This window comes from Lissotriton helveticus, chromosome 3_2 (assembly GCF_964261635.1).
Source record: "Lissotriton helveticus chromosome 3_2, aLisHel1.1, whole genome shotgun sequence".
Classification (NCBI taxonomy): Eukaryota; Metazoa; Chordata; class Amphibia; order Caudata; family Salamandridae; genus Lissotriton; species Lissotriton helveticus.
This window is the reverse complement of record NC_136062.1, coordinates 251,208,104-251,223,366: the sequence shown is the minus strand read 5'-3', so window position 1 is coordinate 251,223,366 and position 15,263 is coordinate 251,208,104. Positions and strand designations below refer to the sequence as shown.

The 15,263-nt window shown below is 44.8% G+C and overlaps 1 protein-coding gene across 2 annotated transcripts in view; it reads right to left on the bottom strand.

Moving 5' to 3' along the window:
* Positions 1-15,263, bottom strand: part of LOC144826621 (uncharacterized) — a 280,323-nt gene that overhangs the window by 218,695 nt on the left and 46,365 nt on the right. For both annotated transcript variants that reach the window (XM_078685143.1, XM_078685144.1), the window contains exons 2-3: positions 11,958-12,373; positions 243-394 (exon numbers count right to left, since the gene is read on the bottom strand). In XM_078685143.1, coding sequence (XP_078541269.1) covers positions 243-394; positions 11,958-12,185 — 380 coding nt within the window. In that variant the 5' untranslated portion in view covers positions 12,186-12,373. The remainder of the gene's footprint in view (positions 1-242; positions 395-11,957; positions 12,374-15,263) is intronic.

The window sequence follows — 15,263 nt, the reverse complement described above, 5'->3', positions numbered from 1 at the left end:
TCCTACTTATCCTTCCTCTTTCACCACGCTCTAGTTGCTGCTTAGACTCCCAATCATTCATTTCTCACTCAACACTGTCTAATTACGGCTGCGAGACTCCCACTTATCCTTTCTTCATTCATTATTCTTTAGTTCCTTGTGAGGGAACTCACATTGATTATTTCCTCACACACCACTCCTGGGTATAACCTCTTATACATCTCTCACACCTGTGATGGCCGCATGATTAGGCATGGATGTACCTTCCAGTCTCTAAGGAGTGAATCCCACGCATTGGGCTCACAGATCTTGACCGATCGAACTGTTGTGGGCTGGTGGACCCTCTCCGGTATTCCCGCCAGTTATGATTCATGTAATCAGGCTCTGAATATCCGGTGGAAGGCCGTGACAGGACCTGCAAGTGACATGAAATGGAAAACTGTTAGTGGCACCATACCAATGTTTGTCTGTTTTGTACATAGTACTAAAAGTCATATTTCGGCCTCTACTTTTCATACTAAAGTGACAGAGAAGTGTTGTATCTGGAACCTAGGTCAGATAACAATGCAGAAGGTGGAACAACAAAGTGTTCAGATGTAATGAGTTTTGAACAAGAGAATTCTGAATCTGCCATTGTTGGGGTATTCTCTCTCTGTAGATTCTGATTTGTACATTTCTTTGTTCGTTTTTTTAAATGTTTTATTAATATTCCATGAGATCAATACTTCACAAATCAGACATTTACAAGTGGTACAGTATTCATAGTTCAAATAATCTGGATACATGTCCCTGGAACATAGACTGTAGTCGCGCTGCAACTTTTATTCAGAAAAACCACCTATTTGTTGTGCTGGAATCACTTTTATCCTGTAAAGGTAACATTATTTATAAACTTATCCCCCTTCCCTCCCTAACCCTCCTCCCCTTTGGTCATGGGTAGCGACAGTCACTTCCGGGTACGGAGACCCTCTGAACAATTAGATGCCTCAACCATCTGTACAATCTCTGTTGTGCGAGGGGCTTCTCGTAGGGGCAACTAGCCCATTTAATCCCGGGTGGGGTGTGGGGAAAGCCCTTCCTGTGCTAGAGGATGCCTTGCTTTAATTAAATCAGAGATAATTAGGGGCCATTCCCTTACGTTGTCCTCCAGTTTATCATCCCTCCTAACCTTTTTCATCCTCACTGACTCTGCAGTTGCCTACTCTATCGTATCCTTAATCCATTTCCCATACTCTGGTGGGTCTGGACTCAGTCAATAGATTGCGATTCACCGTTTTGCTAATACGAGCCCCAGTTGCACAAACCTTCTAGTAAGTTTCTTAGCTTTTGCTGTGGGTAGTAATCCCAGCACCACCCTTTTGATGGTAGCTGGTATATTCCATTCTGTGACGGACTGCAAGGTCTCAATGATCCCTCCCCAAAAGGGCGGCAGCTCAGGGCAATCCCACAACATGTGGATGAAGTGTGCATCCGGGCCCCTTCATCTGGGACATGTATCTGCTTGTTCCGGATATATTTTATGCAGTGTTCAGGGAGTAAGGTATGCCTGGTGCACCACATTAGATTGAATGAATTTAAAACGTGGGTTGGAGCTTATTCGTTTGACCTCATCGGGCAGTTTCTGCCATTGTGTTCCCATGAGGGACTCGCCCATTGCTTTGTCCCATTTTGCCTGTAGTGGAAGGGAAGCTGCGGAAACATCCTCATGCAGCGCTCTGTATATGTGTGAGATCAACCTTCGCCACCCTGCTAGGGTGAGTACTATTCAGAGTAATCTGTGGCTCTTGTGGAGAGGACGGCCACAACTCCCTGGCTACCGCTGAGATTTTAGCATACTGCAAGTACTGTCCCCTGCCTAATTGAAAGGTGTCATTTGCTTCTTCTCTGGTTATGAACCTCTCCTCAATATACAAAGCCCCCATCAGCAGATAGCCACCCTCTTGCCATGTGGTCACCTTCATTACCTGCTCTATCCGTTTGTAGGGAATCACCACCCACAGTGGAGCCTCGGGATCATATGGCGCTTTCCTGACTACTTTCTGTACCACCGTTTCCCTAGTCGATACAAAGTGACGGATGACACACGGGAAAGATCCCGGTACCCTCGACCCCATCATAATGTGTACCCCCCAGTAATCGCTTCTCCCAGTTGTCATGGTCGTCAAACCAATGCACAACGTGCTGCAACTGTGTGGCTATATAGTAAAAGTGCAGGTGAGGGACCTCCAGAGCCCCCCATTTCCCACCGTCTCTGCATGGTGGCCAGGCTAACCATCTCCCAATTAGACCCAGAGTAACTCCACGATCAGGCTGTCGAGCTGTGAAAAAATTTCTGTGGGACCAAGTATAAAGAATTCTGCAGGGCTTATAGGCATCTCAGTAGGATAACCATTTTAGTTAATGCTATCCTCCCCATCAGGGATAGCGGGAGACCCTTCCAGAAGGCAACTGACCTTTAAATCCCATCTATTCTCTTCCTTATATTATCAGTATCAGCTAAGTATGATGTGCTTGAATGCGTCAACGTGATGCCCAGATATCGCACACCCTCTGGAACCCATCTCATTCCCACGTTAGGCAATTCATTCTCCAATTTCCCTATTATTTCCCCATGGGGAACAATTTGGATTTCCCAGGGTTAAGGCATAGGCCAGACCATGTACCGTAGCGATCTAGTTCTTCAATAACGGCTGGAACGGCCTCTATCTGCCGATGTAAGTATACCAGTGTATCGTCCGTATACATAGAGACCACGTGAAGTGTTTCCCTCAATCGTATCCCCCAACCCTCCATTTTTAAACGTAGTGTGATACCCATTGGCTCCATCGCTATTGCGAACAGGAGCGGGGACAGGGCACCAACATTTTCAGAGACCTGTCCTCGCACATGCACCCTTACGTTAGGTCCGTTATATATGGTTTGCATCCATTGGATAAACGGTTGCCCATCACCCAGTTTGGCTAACACTGCCCACATATAATCCCACTACACCGAGTCGAAAGCCTGTCTGATATCCAGCAGTCCAAGTGCCCATACCTCGGACTCCAGACTTGGGGCATGCCAGACGTGTGCCAGACGCCGTAAATTATGTGTGGTGTTTCGTTTGAGTACAAACCCGGCTTGGTCCGGGTGAATTACTTGTGACAAATAGGGCAGTAACCGGGCAGCCAGAATCCCACTCAATATTTTGGCGTCTACATTAATGAGTGATATTGGTCTATAAGAGCTTGCAAACAGGGGGTTCCTGTCTGGTTTAAGGAGCATGGGCACAATTGCCTCCGACATTGTATGTAGAAGAGTTTTTCTAGTTAGTACCTCGTTAAATACCTCCAGTAAATGATCAACCAGTAAGGGAGCATATCTCTGATAAAAATCTGCCAGGAGCCCATCCCCACCCGGGCACTTCTCAGGTTTCAAGTTCTGTATAAGGGCTAGCTCTTGTAGTGGAATTGGCTTCCGGGGGCCACCCAGATCATTGCTCCCCTTGCAAATCATGAGCAAGAGGTGGCATATATCTGCCCTCTCCATTTTTTATGAATATTATCAATGGTGCCTCCCCAGGCATGTGTCTCCTGTAATCCAGCAAACCCCACTCGGTACCGTTTCAAAAAGGAGTAAGCCCTGCGTCTTTTAGCCAACCCCGCCATACCTCTGATATTCCAACTAAGGAATTTCAAAATTTGTACTGCCTTTTTTAATCAGATCCAATGGGAAGATATCTCCGACTGTGCCTTCCCCACAAAAGCCCTTTCTCCCACCCCTTGTTATCTTGACCGGCATCACATCCATCCCATGACCAAATGCAACATCCCCGTAACAAGAAAACAATGTAAACTGAACAATCCCATTCCCTTCCCTCTTTCTGGGCAGTTGCGTGAATTCGGCTGCCAGTTTGAACATTTCTTTTAAAGTATATTCTCACCATCTTCCTAGAATGCTATGAGTACTTTATTAATGATGAATGGCAGAGGAAGGGGAACCAGTTTCTGTTAATCATGCTGTGCTATGGTTATTTCTGGACACTATGTGGAAGATCTGGATTTCTGTTGGGTGGTGGGTTAGTCAAGTGAGAACCCTGACGGTGCCCAGAAACCACCCACTGAAATTGTATCCCCAGAAATGATTTTGTAAGCCATTAAGACATCCCAAAAGACTCTGGAGGACATGATCTGAGAGGTGGGTATTGAGGTTTCCTTGTTACGACAGGATATTCAGAATCTGCCCAAGGGTACAAAGGTGGCTGAAAATTGTATATCCACTGCCGAGGATGAACTCTTTCCACTTACAATGGACTGTAAAGAACTTAAGGACATGGCTCAGAAATTAGAAAAGAGGGTAAAGTATGGGGAAGGCTGATGCAGATGCAACAACTTGCATCCAGTGGGGTTCCCTGAAGGAGTGGAGGGCCCTTAGCCCACACAGTTTCTTATGGATGGGTTGGAACCTGGATTCCAGACACAGAACTCTACAATCACTTTATTCTGGAAAGGGCACACAATGTTTGGTCCCTCCCCCAGACACCAGAGCACTGCCATGTCCAAATCATTAAGATTTGTTTAACTTTCTTGACTGCATCACAGTACTTTGAATAGTAAGGGAAAGCAAGGATATAAACCCGGAGTCCTTCAAGATATTAATCTTCCCAGACTACAAACCAAAAGCGCAGCATAGCAACTGAAAACATGCTTCTATGAAGTGGAGTAAAAAAGCTGAGATCAATGCTGCTGCAATGCATGTTGCTATATCCAGCTAAGCTTAAGGTGTTGCACCAGGAATGGTTCTACTTCTTTGAAACACCTGAGAGGACATGGGAGTGTGTGAAGGACAAGGTGACTGAAGACATAGTGACTCTGGCTCAGGTGGGGGGCCCTCCTCCCTTGTGACTGAGGTGCCCACACACCGCAGAAGAAGAAGCCATTTGGGTTAGAAAAGGTGAAAAACAGAGCACATCGACTCTCCTGTGTACTCCGGATCCAGTAATGCTGGTAATCATAGACCTAGACTATGACAGAATGTCCGCAGCACGGTGCAGTCATGGTGCTCACCACATAAAAGCGCATAGTGGCTGCAGTACATCGATTTTTGGCCACCTGCATGGTGGTTAACACTGGCGTATGTAGAAAAATTGACTTTGCAATGGTAACACTTGACAATGGGGCCATTACAACAAGTTCACAAGTGAACTGTTATGGGGAACAGATGCTTCATGTTGGGGTGTATGAGGTGGGGGAACTTGGAATTTGGTATAAATTTGGAGTTTTTTTAACTGCTGCAACACATGGGGACTCCCACAGAATGAAACAACAGGCATGGGGCTTGTTATTTGTAGGTAGAGGCACATTCTTCAGGTTTAAAGTTCTTTTGTGGAATGTTAATTACTTGAACAACAAGATTAAAAGGTAGGCTGTTTTGCACAACGTTAAAAAAGTAGTACCTTGCATGGTCCTCTTCCAGAAGATGCACTTGTCGGGTACCCAATGCAGATTTGTGGGACGGTTTAGATCTACCAGTGTATTCCATTCTGTCTTCACAACAGGTTCCAGGGGGTGGCGATTTTATTACGCAAACATTCCTATTGACAGTGACTGAGTTTGGTAATGATGCTTTGGGGGGATATGTGGCTGTCGTCTCTGGTTAGGTAGAGTGGTTCCCCTGGATTTTAGTAGGCATTTATAATCCACTCACCCTAATACAATGTACAATGCAAGTTCTTACTTATTGAGCTTGGCGGACCCTATGTGTATGTTGCTCATGGGCACAGATTTTAACTCCGCGATGGATGCCTTGGTTGGCACAAAAGGGTCAGGGTCTGCTATTTGACAAACTGTGCTCCTTTGTTGGGCAGGAGCATTGAAGATGAGCGATGTCTGGAGTCTGATGCATTCTACAGTTGACAAATTCACATTATGCTCTGGAGCACACAGGTCTCATTCTAGACTGGACTCCTTCTTTATCCTGGCAGTTGAACAACCAGGGGTTACAGGTGCTACAATACTACCCAGGTGTCTATCGGATAATTTCCCGGCTGAGCTAACAATAAGTAGACCCGTGGGGCACACAGAATGCCAATGGGTTCTCAATCCTTGGTGGCTTTTTATACAGGCATTTTTCCCAATCTTGTTCATGCAGACATAGTTGAATATCTGGGCACAAAAAGAACCTCTGTCTCCACAGCAATGTTGGGGTTAGAGGCACTTAAGCAAACCATCAGGGGCAAGATTATTTTGCAAGGGAAAGGGACAGGGAAAACAAGGAATAAGAAATTTCAATCGTATACTTGGAACACAATATTGCTGAGAGCACAGATATAGAGACTCAGTGGAAACTGGAGGCAGCTTAAACGTCCCTTCAGGAGAACTTAAGCGACTCTGCCAAAAATCATGGGCTGTCCCACAGCTCTAATTATATAATTTTGGAGTCGAGATCTGTAAGTTAATATACTGGTTGGCCACTCAGGAAACTGAGTGCAGAGTAATAGCCCATATTCATGACCCACCATGAGGGCTGATCACCAAGTCACCCGGCATTGGAGAAGCATTAACTTCTTACTATAGACTATGGAACGCTGTATTGTAAGATACCCACCCTAAAGGAAGAAAATAATAACACACTCATTAACAAACTTCTATGTGTCCAAACTGCAAAACTCTGATAGGGTGAGGGGAATCTTCCAATATCGAGGAGGCACTCGCGGAGGGGACGGCCGTGGTGGGAAAACTCCTGGCCCAAATGGTTTCCCCTTAGAGTTTTTTAAGAAAAATGCTACTACTCTTGTGGAACCATTGCTGGCAATGTTTCAGGAGGCACTAAACACTCACAAAGGTGACCTTCTGGGTGGCGGGGTGGGGAGTCACAATGGTGGTTGGATTCATACCAGCAAACCTTTGATAGACTGTACCTCCTACAGGCCTATTTCTCTGATTAACATAGAGCAAATATATTCACAGTGTTTACTGAAATCAGATAGGAAGTTATTATTATTTTGGGGAGGTCAGTAATTGATGGAAAAATGACACACAGGAGGTTCTCTGCTCTGCATTTCACTGTGAGATGTTCAAAGACGTTTTTTTATTTTGAATGTAGTGCATCTAAAGTCCTTAGAGAGTAGGATGTTTGCATGTCCTCTTATGTTAGAACAGATAGCAAAGCTTGCTTTAAAGGTCTTGGAAAGGATGTGATTTAGGATGACCTCGAGGTGGCCCTTGTACTAAGTTTCTGTTAACACCAACATGACCTTCGCCACCTTGATGGATGGTGGACCGCCTGCCAGCGTCTCAATCAGGCCCTAAGGAACCCAGTTGTATCCAACTAACTTGAGTTATGTTTTGGGTTGATGTTTTGGAGGAGGTGAGGTGGGTACTTAAAGTAGAGACTATGGTTTCACCAGTTGAGAAGGTCGTTGGGAAGAGAGCAATTATTATTTTTTTAAACATTTTTATTGTTTTCATCACATCAGCAAGTTGTATCAATCGTATATACGGTATTTTTGGAACATTTCTCAATAGATCATTGTATAGTTCTGCAAATAATATACAAATTCTATCCCTCCGATTATCTGTCAGTACCACTCCAGTCATCCCCACCCATCATTCCTCATCCTCATCCGAGCCATCGCTTTCATTGTCCGCAGGTGGATCACAAATATCCCCCCTGTAATCATTCCAAGCTCCCTACATTTTAGACCACTTTCTGGGGCATCCTCTATTAATAAACACTGCCCGTTCAGTTATCATAGCCTCATCCATGTTTATGCTCCATGCTGAGAGGGAAGGCACCTCCACCCCGCCTCACTTCTGTGCTATGTTCCTCTTCGCTATTATTATTCCAAGCGTGACCCAAGTTTGCCCATAGCGTGTAAGATCATTGGGTTCCCATATATTTAACAAACATCTGCGTGGGTACAAGCGATACCTCCTGCACCTGAGACATAGTACGCAGCACCTGGGCCCAGTATGTTATTATTCTGGGACATTCCCAGATCGTGTGGTAGAACGTTCCTTCATCCCCACACCCTCTGAGACAAAAGGGGTGGTCTATTCGATGCATCTTGTGTAAGACAATTCTGGTGTAATATGAACGGTGCAGAATTTTTAATTGTATTAATCTAAGGCGTGAGGGTATTACCGCCTCCCTTGGAGATGCCAGAGAGCAATTTTTTTAACGTGAGGTTTGCACTCTATGCAAGAAGAAAGCACTCTCCCCAAAATCAGCAGAAGAGTCTAGTCCCTCTCCACAAACAGATCTCTATCTCTCATGTCTCTGTAGGTCTCAGTTGACTGCCCCAAAATGATAAGCAGCGCTCAGAGTGCTGATAGCTTGTGAGCCGGAAAAAGCACACTCAGCAAGTATAGCCCATCTCAGGATCATGCCGGAGAAGACTCCTAGTTTGGGAGCCATCAGGTGGTCTACAGAATGGTCTACCCAGAGTCAGTAACAGATTTAGCCTGGTTTGTAGAAATTGCATTCAGAACCAGTGTCTCCCATAGATGTTGATTAGACACTACTGAAGATGTCAGCGCTGGGGAGCCCCAGGATATGACAGACAGGTATGACAGGATATGCTATGTACTCTGTGGAAAGGCAAGTAGCTTTTGAAAGCATCTCCAAAATGCTGACAGGAATCAGCATCTACCAAGCAGCAAGCAGCGCCGAATGTAGACTGAAGGGCTCAAAGAGCAATGAGATTTTCCTAGGAGTCAAAACAAGGTTAAGTCATCAGGAGTGAGGATTTGAGGGCGTGAGATATGTAAGTCCACTAGTCAGCAACAGGCCATAAAATTGATTCAGTGGGTCACTATATCCTAGGAAGGCACCTAAAGCTAGGAAAACCCTCACCGGCTACAGTGATGAATGAGAATGCTTCTTCTGTTCACCCTAAAGATAGCTTCAAAAGATTATAGCAGAAACTAGTGAAAGCCTTGTGGAACTAGATACAAGGTTGCTACTCACATGAGGCCACATGGAAAAATGGCCCTGATGAGTCATTCATGTATAAACTGATGCTATTTGGTTTCGTTTCAGCATCGACAATATTTGAAAGACTCACACATCCCTTATTCAAGGACAAAGAATATATCACATACTTCCAGCATGATATATTATCATTCAGATTATCCAAAGAAGATCATAATGTAACTTTATGTAAGGTATATTCTGGATCTGTTATCCTCTTTTGGATTGATGTAGGGTTTGCGTGTTAACCGCCGGAAGTCAGTTATATTCCCACTGGCGGCTCTCTTGCGAGGAGACGCGCTGGGCCTCCCCGAGGTTGAGTTCCGCTGGGAAAGAGAGCATTTTTTATATTTGGGTATGCAAGTAGTTTACCTGCAAAAATCGCAATACGCATTCAATATTGGAGTGGTCATTACGGGCCTGAAGGCGTCTGTTCGATTCTGGACAGACTCCCCCTCTCAGTTGTCGGATGTGTGGCCGTGGCAAGGATGGTAATGCTCCCCTGTTACCATTATGCACTCCAAATCTCTTTTTGCAGCATTCCAAAATCCAGATTTGACACCCTGAACAGTCTCCTAATCTCATTGGTGTGGGCCAGAGGATGCAGCAGGGTAAAACTCTAAATACTTAAGTTAGATATGGATTTAGGGGGACTGGGACTCCCAGATTTCAGACTTTACTATCTTGCGGGACTGCTGTAATATGCGGCATAGTGGTGTGCAGAGGGCCGCAATGTAGAAAAAGCAATACTGACAGACTGGGGCAACAGGACACAACTGCCGAGATATCTCATGATGGGCTCCCGTACCCCTGGGGAATGCCCGCATATAATCTGACAGGTAGCAGAAGCTTGGGAGCAAGCGGTTACTCTGGTTATCTGCACGGCTCCATGTGCTAACTCACTCCCATTTCAATGGCCACAAGGTATCCACCAAATCCAGTTAGTCATGGATATTATGAAGGGGGATGCACAACGGCTGGGGACATGCATACGAATGGGACCTTCTTGACGCTCGACGAGGCAAGAGAGAGGTCCCAAGTGCCGGCAGTCACTTCTTACAATATGCGAAAATATGACGCAGGGTTCGCGAAATATGGACCTCATTTCCAGATGAGCCGAAAGAGTCCCACGCATTAGTATTGTTACTTGACACGGGGTCCACTAGAGGGCTAATTTCATGCATATGTAAAGTTCTAAAAGAAGATCACATGGTTGAGACATCAGCCATGGTAAAAGACAGATGGACAGCGGACTTACCATCTCCGCTCACCGAAGGCGAATGGACAAGGGAGTTTACACAGGTCCGCGAGGTAGCCCACAATGCAAGGTTCAAACTCACTTAGTTCAACATGCACTGCACATACCTGACGCCTCAGAGATTGGTACGCTTAACTCCTGGGTGCTCCTCGGCAGACCCCAGATGAGGTATGGACCCCGCCACATTTATTCATATGATCTGGAACTGTGTCCGCCTACAACCATATTGGCAACAAGTGATCCAGGTGCTCCGCACAGCTACGGCAATGTGAGTAGAAGCATCCATCAAACAGTGCTTACTAGGAGTACTTATCAAAAAAAGGGGCCTGCATAATATACAAATTTCCACTTCTAGGCCTAGTTCTAGGCCTAGGCTCCAGATTTGGGGATATTAACAATAGTTCAGACCATGAACGATAGATGCATAGTTTATAGTAATTTGATGTCCAGCTTCCCTTGTCCTTGTCACCCAGTCATCATTAGCACTGCCATGAAAAGGTACAATAAAGTCGTACTGCCACTGATAATAAAGCCATAAAGTGAAATAAATAAATAAAAACTGGAATGTGGAAGCTGGAAAAAACTGGAATTCTACTCTTTGAGTTGTATCTTGATAAAACTTCAATCCCTCTCCGGCTGGCGATGGGGCAATAAAAGTGCAAATATTGCATCCAAAATGGAGAAGGACTTCGCACACCTGGTGTGTGAGGTATTCCCGTTTTATTGATGGTGGTTGGTGCTAATTGGTAAATCCTCCTGAGTGAGAGGACGATTGAATAATTGGTTTGCGTTTCGTTGTGGGGTACAGGAACAATGGAGGGGCGGGGTGAGGGGAAAAATTAACGACATGAGTGAGTGCTAGAAGGAAGCAAGGAGAGGTGGGGGAACAACAAGAGGAATACAATACAAAAACAATCTGTGGTATGGGAAGGGATTCGGGAAGCAAGAATTAACCTGTGAGTGGAGTGGGGGTGGAGGCAGAGAGTACTACAAAGAGTTCTGGGGCAATGGAGTGAAAGTTGAAGCACCACACAGGAGAGGGAAGAGCACGAAAATACATGCACACTCAGGATATGCTAGAAGATAAGGAAAGTAGTTCCCTGAATATAAACAGTGAAGTCGGTCACAAGTCATTCAACAGCAAAATAATAAAGAAGAAATGCTCAGAGGCGGGACAAACAAAGAATGAGGAGGAAAGCCATTAAATAAGAAACGGGGAAATGAGATAGACAAGAAAGTCATCCAATCCAGAGCTAGAGACGGAGCGAAAGCCTAATATCTGTACATATTTCAGTGTAACAGAGCGACAGGTTTTCGTAAACAGATAGTTAAAGCTGTCTCTAGGCAATACCAAACAACAATCCTGCGTCCTCGCTACACCCACTCTTGTGCCTCTCTTTCTAATGTTTTAGGGGAGGGTTCTCGGGAGAGAAACTTACCTTGAAGAGGGTGGTGGAACTGCTGGAGTCCACCACCAACTGATCTGCCTAAGACCTTTCTTTTGCTTTCTTAGTGATGAAGTGGTGGTGTCCGGGTGCCTCCATTTTCTATGAATTGTGGATCCCCTGCTAAGGATGGTACAAGCTCCCCAGTGACACCAACCCCCTGGGATCACCTACATGTCTCTTTGGAGGCGGCGTGTCTCCTCCTGTAAGTCCAGGAGGACACCTCTAATTTAGAGCATGCATGGGGAGCCTGGAATGACCATACAACGACCCACCTGGAGATCCAATGACCGCAGCGTCAGTTTCAATGCATCCTTGCTTACCTCGGTTCGGGCGGAGTATCTGGGGGAGCTATAACACTCCTCGGAATTCCTCTCCAGCTCCGATAGCACAAAGGGTCTTGATATCTCAGGTGCCACTCTGCTGCACCCCAGATCCCTCGTAGTCCAGAGGGGGGACTGCCTGCCAGAGTCCGACCCATATTGGAAGCCCCCATTCGGGCTGTAGCGAGAGGGCAAGCTGTAATATCCACTGCAGCTTCGTTGGGACATTTATAGGGCAGGGGAACCAAGAAAGAAGATGCAGAGTCCTGAAAGCAGCATCTGGTGGCTGGGTCCAAAGACTGCTCTCTTCACTGCAGCTTGCAGGTAGTTGGAGCTCAGTGACTGATTCTTACGTCCTAGACAGCTGGTAAGACAGGAGACCATAGGAAATAGAGATGAATGTCCTGAGACAGAACCTGAAAAAGATACAAAAAAAAGTCAGCTGAATTAATCAAATAAAGAATAACAAATATTTAGGGTTTACATGTAAATTCACCCTGCATGGGGTGGCATTTGCTCTAGTGTGCATTTACTATTTTATAATTCTACTCTTTGAGTAGTATCTTGATAAAACTTCAATCCCTCTCCGGCTGGCGATGGGGCAATAAAAGTGCAGGCACCTCACTATGGCCTTGATGCATTCGGTAACTACCAGCTGTGAAAAAATCCACACAATTCATCAATGCACTATGTGCGGAAATACAGCACATTATGCAATTCAATGGGGCACTTGTAGTTGAGGCCTACATGTGAGGACCTCATCTGACGATGGATGAAGGAGAAATGCTTGTGTCTGAACATGACCATGTCAGAGATCCACAGGTCATGAAATCACTACCTTCAGCTGGCCCCAAACTCAATGCCAGATTTACCTCTTAGCCATAAGAGTAAATCTTCTAGTTTTTCAAAGTAATGATCTCCTCTCCATTGCCCCAAAGACCAAAGTTGGAGAGATACAAGGGGCATATTTACAAGGAAATGGAGAAGCTGCGGAAACATTTGCAGCACTGCGCTCTGACGTTTACAAAAAGCAGGGTTGCACCTTATTTACAACAATATAGCGCACTCTAAAAAATAGCTGCCTAGCACCAACACAGAAACCCTTGCGCCATAGGGCAATGGTGGCAGCTTCGCATGGAATTATTATTTATGTCCAGGAAGGTGTCCCTCCCTGCACATAAACAATCAATAATACTAATGTGATACTTCTATGTGTGCTGCCTCCTGCAGCACCATAGTAGTAGAAAATCGCCATTATTTAATGATTGTTTATGTGCAGGAAGGAGTACCTTCCTGCACATAAACAATTATTAATGACATTTTGCACTTTCTATGTGTGATGCAGAATGAACAAGCAAAAACAAGGAGAAATCTAAAGTATTTCTCCTTGCTGCTACTGCAAGGTGTTTGTTTTTGGGGCTGCCTCAGATTTACACATCCTTGTAAATCCGAGGCAGTGTCAAAAAGCGATGGGTGTTACGGTGGAACGCCTTAGCAACACCCTTTGCACGTCCCTATCAACTGCGTGAAAGGGTACCATACTTACAAAGTGGCGTTAAGCCACAAAAAGCAGCTTGACGCCACTTTGTAAATACAGTCTAAAGTCTAACGATGCCTCTGGTCTGATTCTCAAAATCTATTTATGAAAGAGCAATATAAATTATCTCATTCAGCATGCCATTAATCATTTCCAAGAAACTGAATTTTGCCTCATTTATGTACCCATACCCTGTTCCAACTCAAAACACCAATTTCCAACTTCTGCTTTATTTTTGTGTTTGATTTGAAAAATTAGAACAATTATGTACCACAACGACTTATTAATTTTCCAAACAATATTTAGGTACAATCACACAATCAACATATATATACACACAATATTTCAATACAAATATATATATACACACCTATTTTTTCAAAGCATGTTAGCCCACCTATTTTTGAAAATAAAGGATGCTATAAACATGTATAACTAAGCATTCCTGTGCATTAAGATCTAACCAGAAATCAACAAAAGAGCAGACGCGGTCTATATTCTTTTGACCTATCTTCTTATTGTACTCTTTTTAAATATATATTTTCACAAAGTAAACTATTTTTAATACTGGTGTCTTTTCATGGGTGTCGACGCGTTTCAGCCCATTCACTACGGGCCTCATCAGGACAAGGGCTAATAATGATCCATCGTAATGAGTGAACTCCAACCGAAATGAAGGCAACACACGGCGCAGTTCTTTTCTCAGTGCACTATTCCAACACTCGAGAAAAAACGGGGGTAGGGGGCTTCTTTATTCCAAAAAGTATGTCCTGTCCGAATATCCTCTACCGCTGTTATAAAGGCCGCCCCCTAGTAAATGCTGACCCAACTCCAAATAAATCCGAGGGGGCAATAACTTCTTTTTCTATTTTCCACGGGTTTTTAGTTATTCCGTCGCTGCTCATTAGTCCAAGTTTGTTCGACATCTCCTCAATCCACCGCCATGGTCGATCTGTGGCGTGCAATGCCGGTCACGTGACGTGGAAGTTAAATCACACTGCCTGTAAATAACGAGCAGGGCATTGTGCCACAAAAAAGTTGGTAAAAGTGATGTTCCTGTGGCGCAATCCCCCTCTAAATATGCCCCTCACCTTCAACTGATGAAGGTGTTGAGATCACGGTCTCCAAATAAGCTGTAGTGGAATTCACAGAGGCTCTGATGCTGCGCCGCCCATAAAACTGCCGTAGCATACACGGAGAAGAGGTGAAACCAATGTGAATGTGGCAGAAAATACAAAATCTACTGACAGGCTCTACCGAAATCTGAATAACATATGCATGTATGCAAAATCAGTGCCTGCAGCACGGGAGCAACTCGTCCTTATAGACATCAGTTGAGGCTCCATTTTCCATGTTTTCTGTCATTTTTTTAATTACACAAATAGGGAATAATATATTATTATTTCCTATTGGCGTAATAAAAAATGGAGTGCAATTAGCTGGAATATGACCAACTCCGGCATCAGGGGTAAGCAAAAAATGCTTTTAAGTATATATTGTGTGTGTGGGTGAGAGTGAGTTTATGTGAGAGACAGTGGCCCAGATTTACTAAGGGCTTGCAAGGTGATGCAAGGGCAACACAAGCCCTTAAGTGAGATTTACTATGCCACGCAGAGCCACCTTGCATGGTTCTGTGTGGCATAGTAAATGTAGAGTAATGCAAGGCAGCACAAATCGCTGCCTTACATTGCTCTGTTTTGGGAAGGCGTTCCATAGGTGTAGCATGGAGGTACCCACGCATCCACCCATGGTTTTTGGCCCATTCCCAG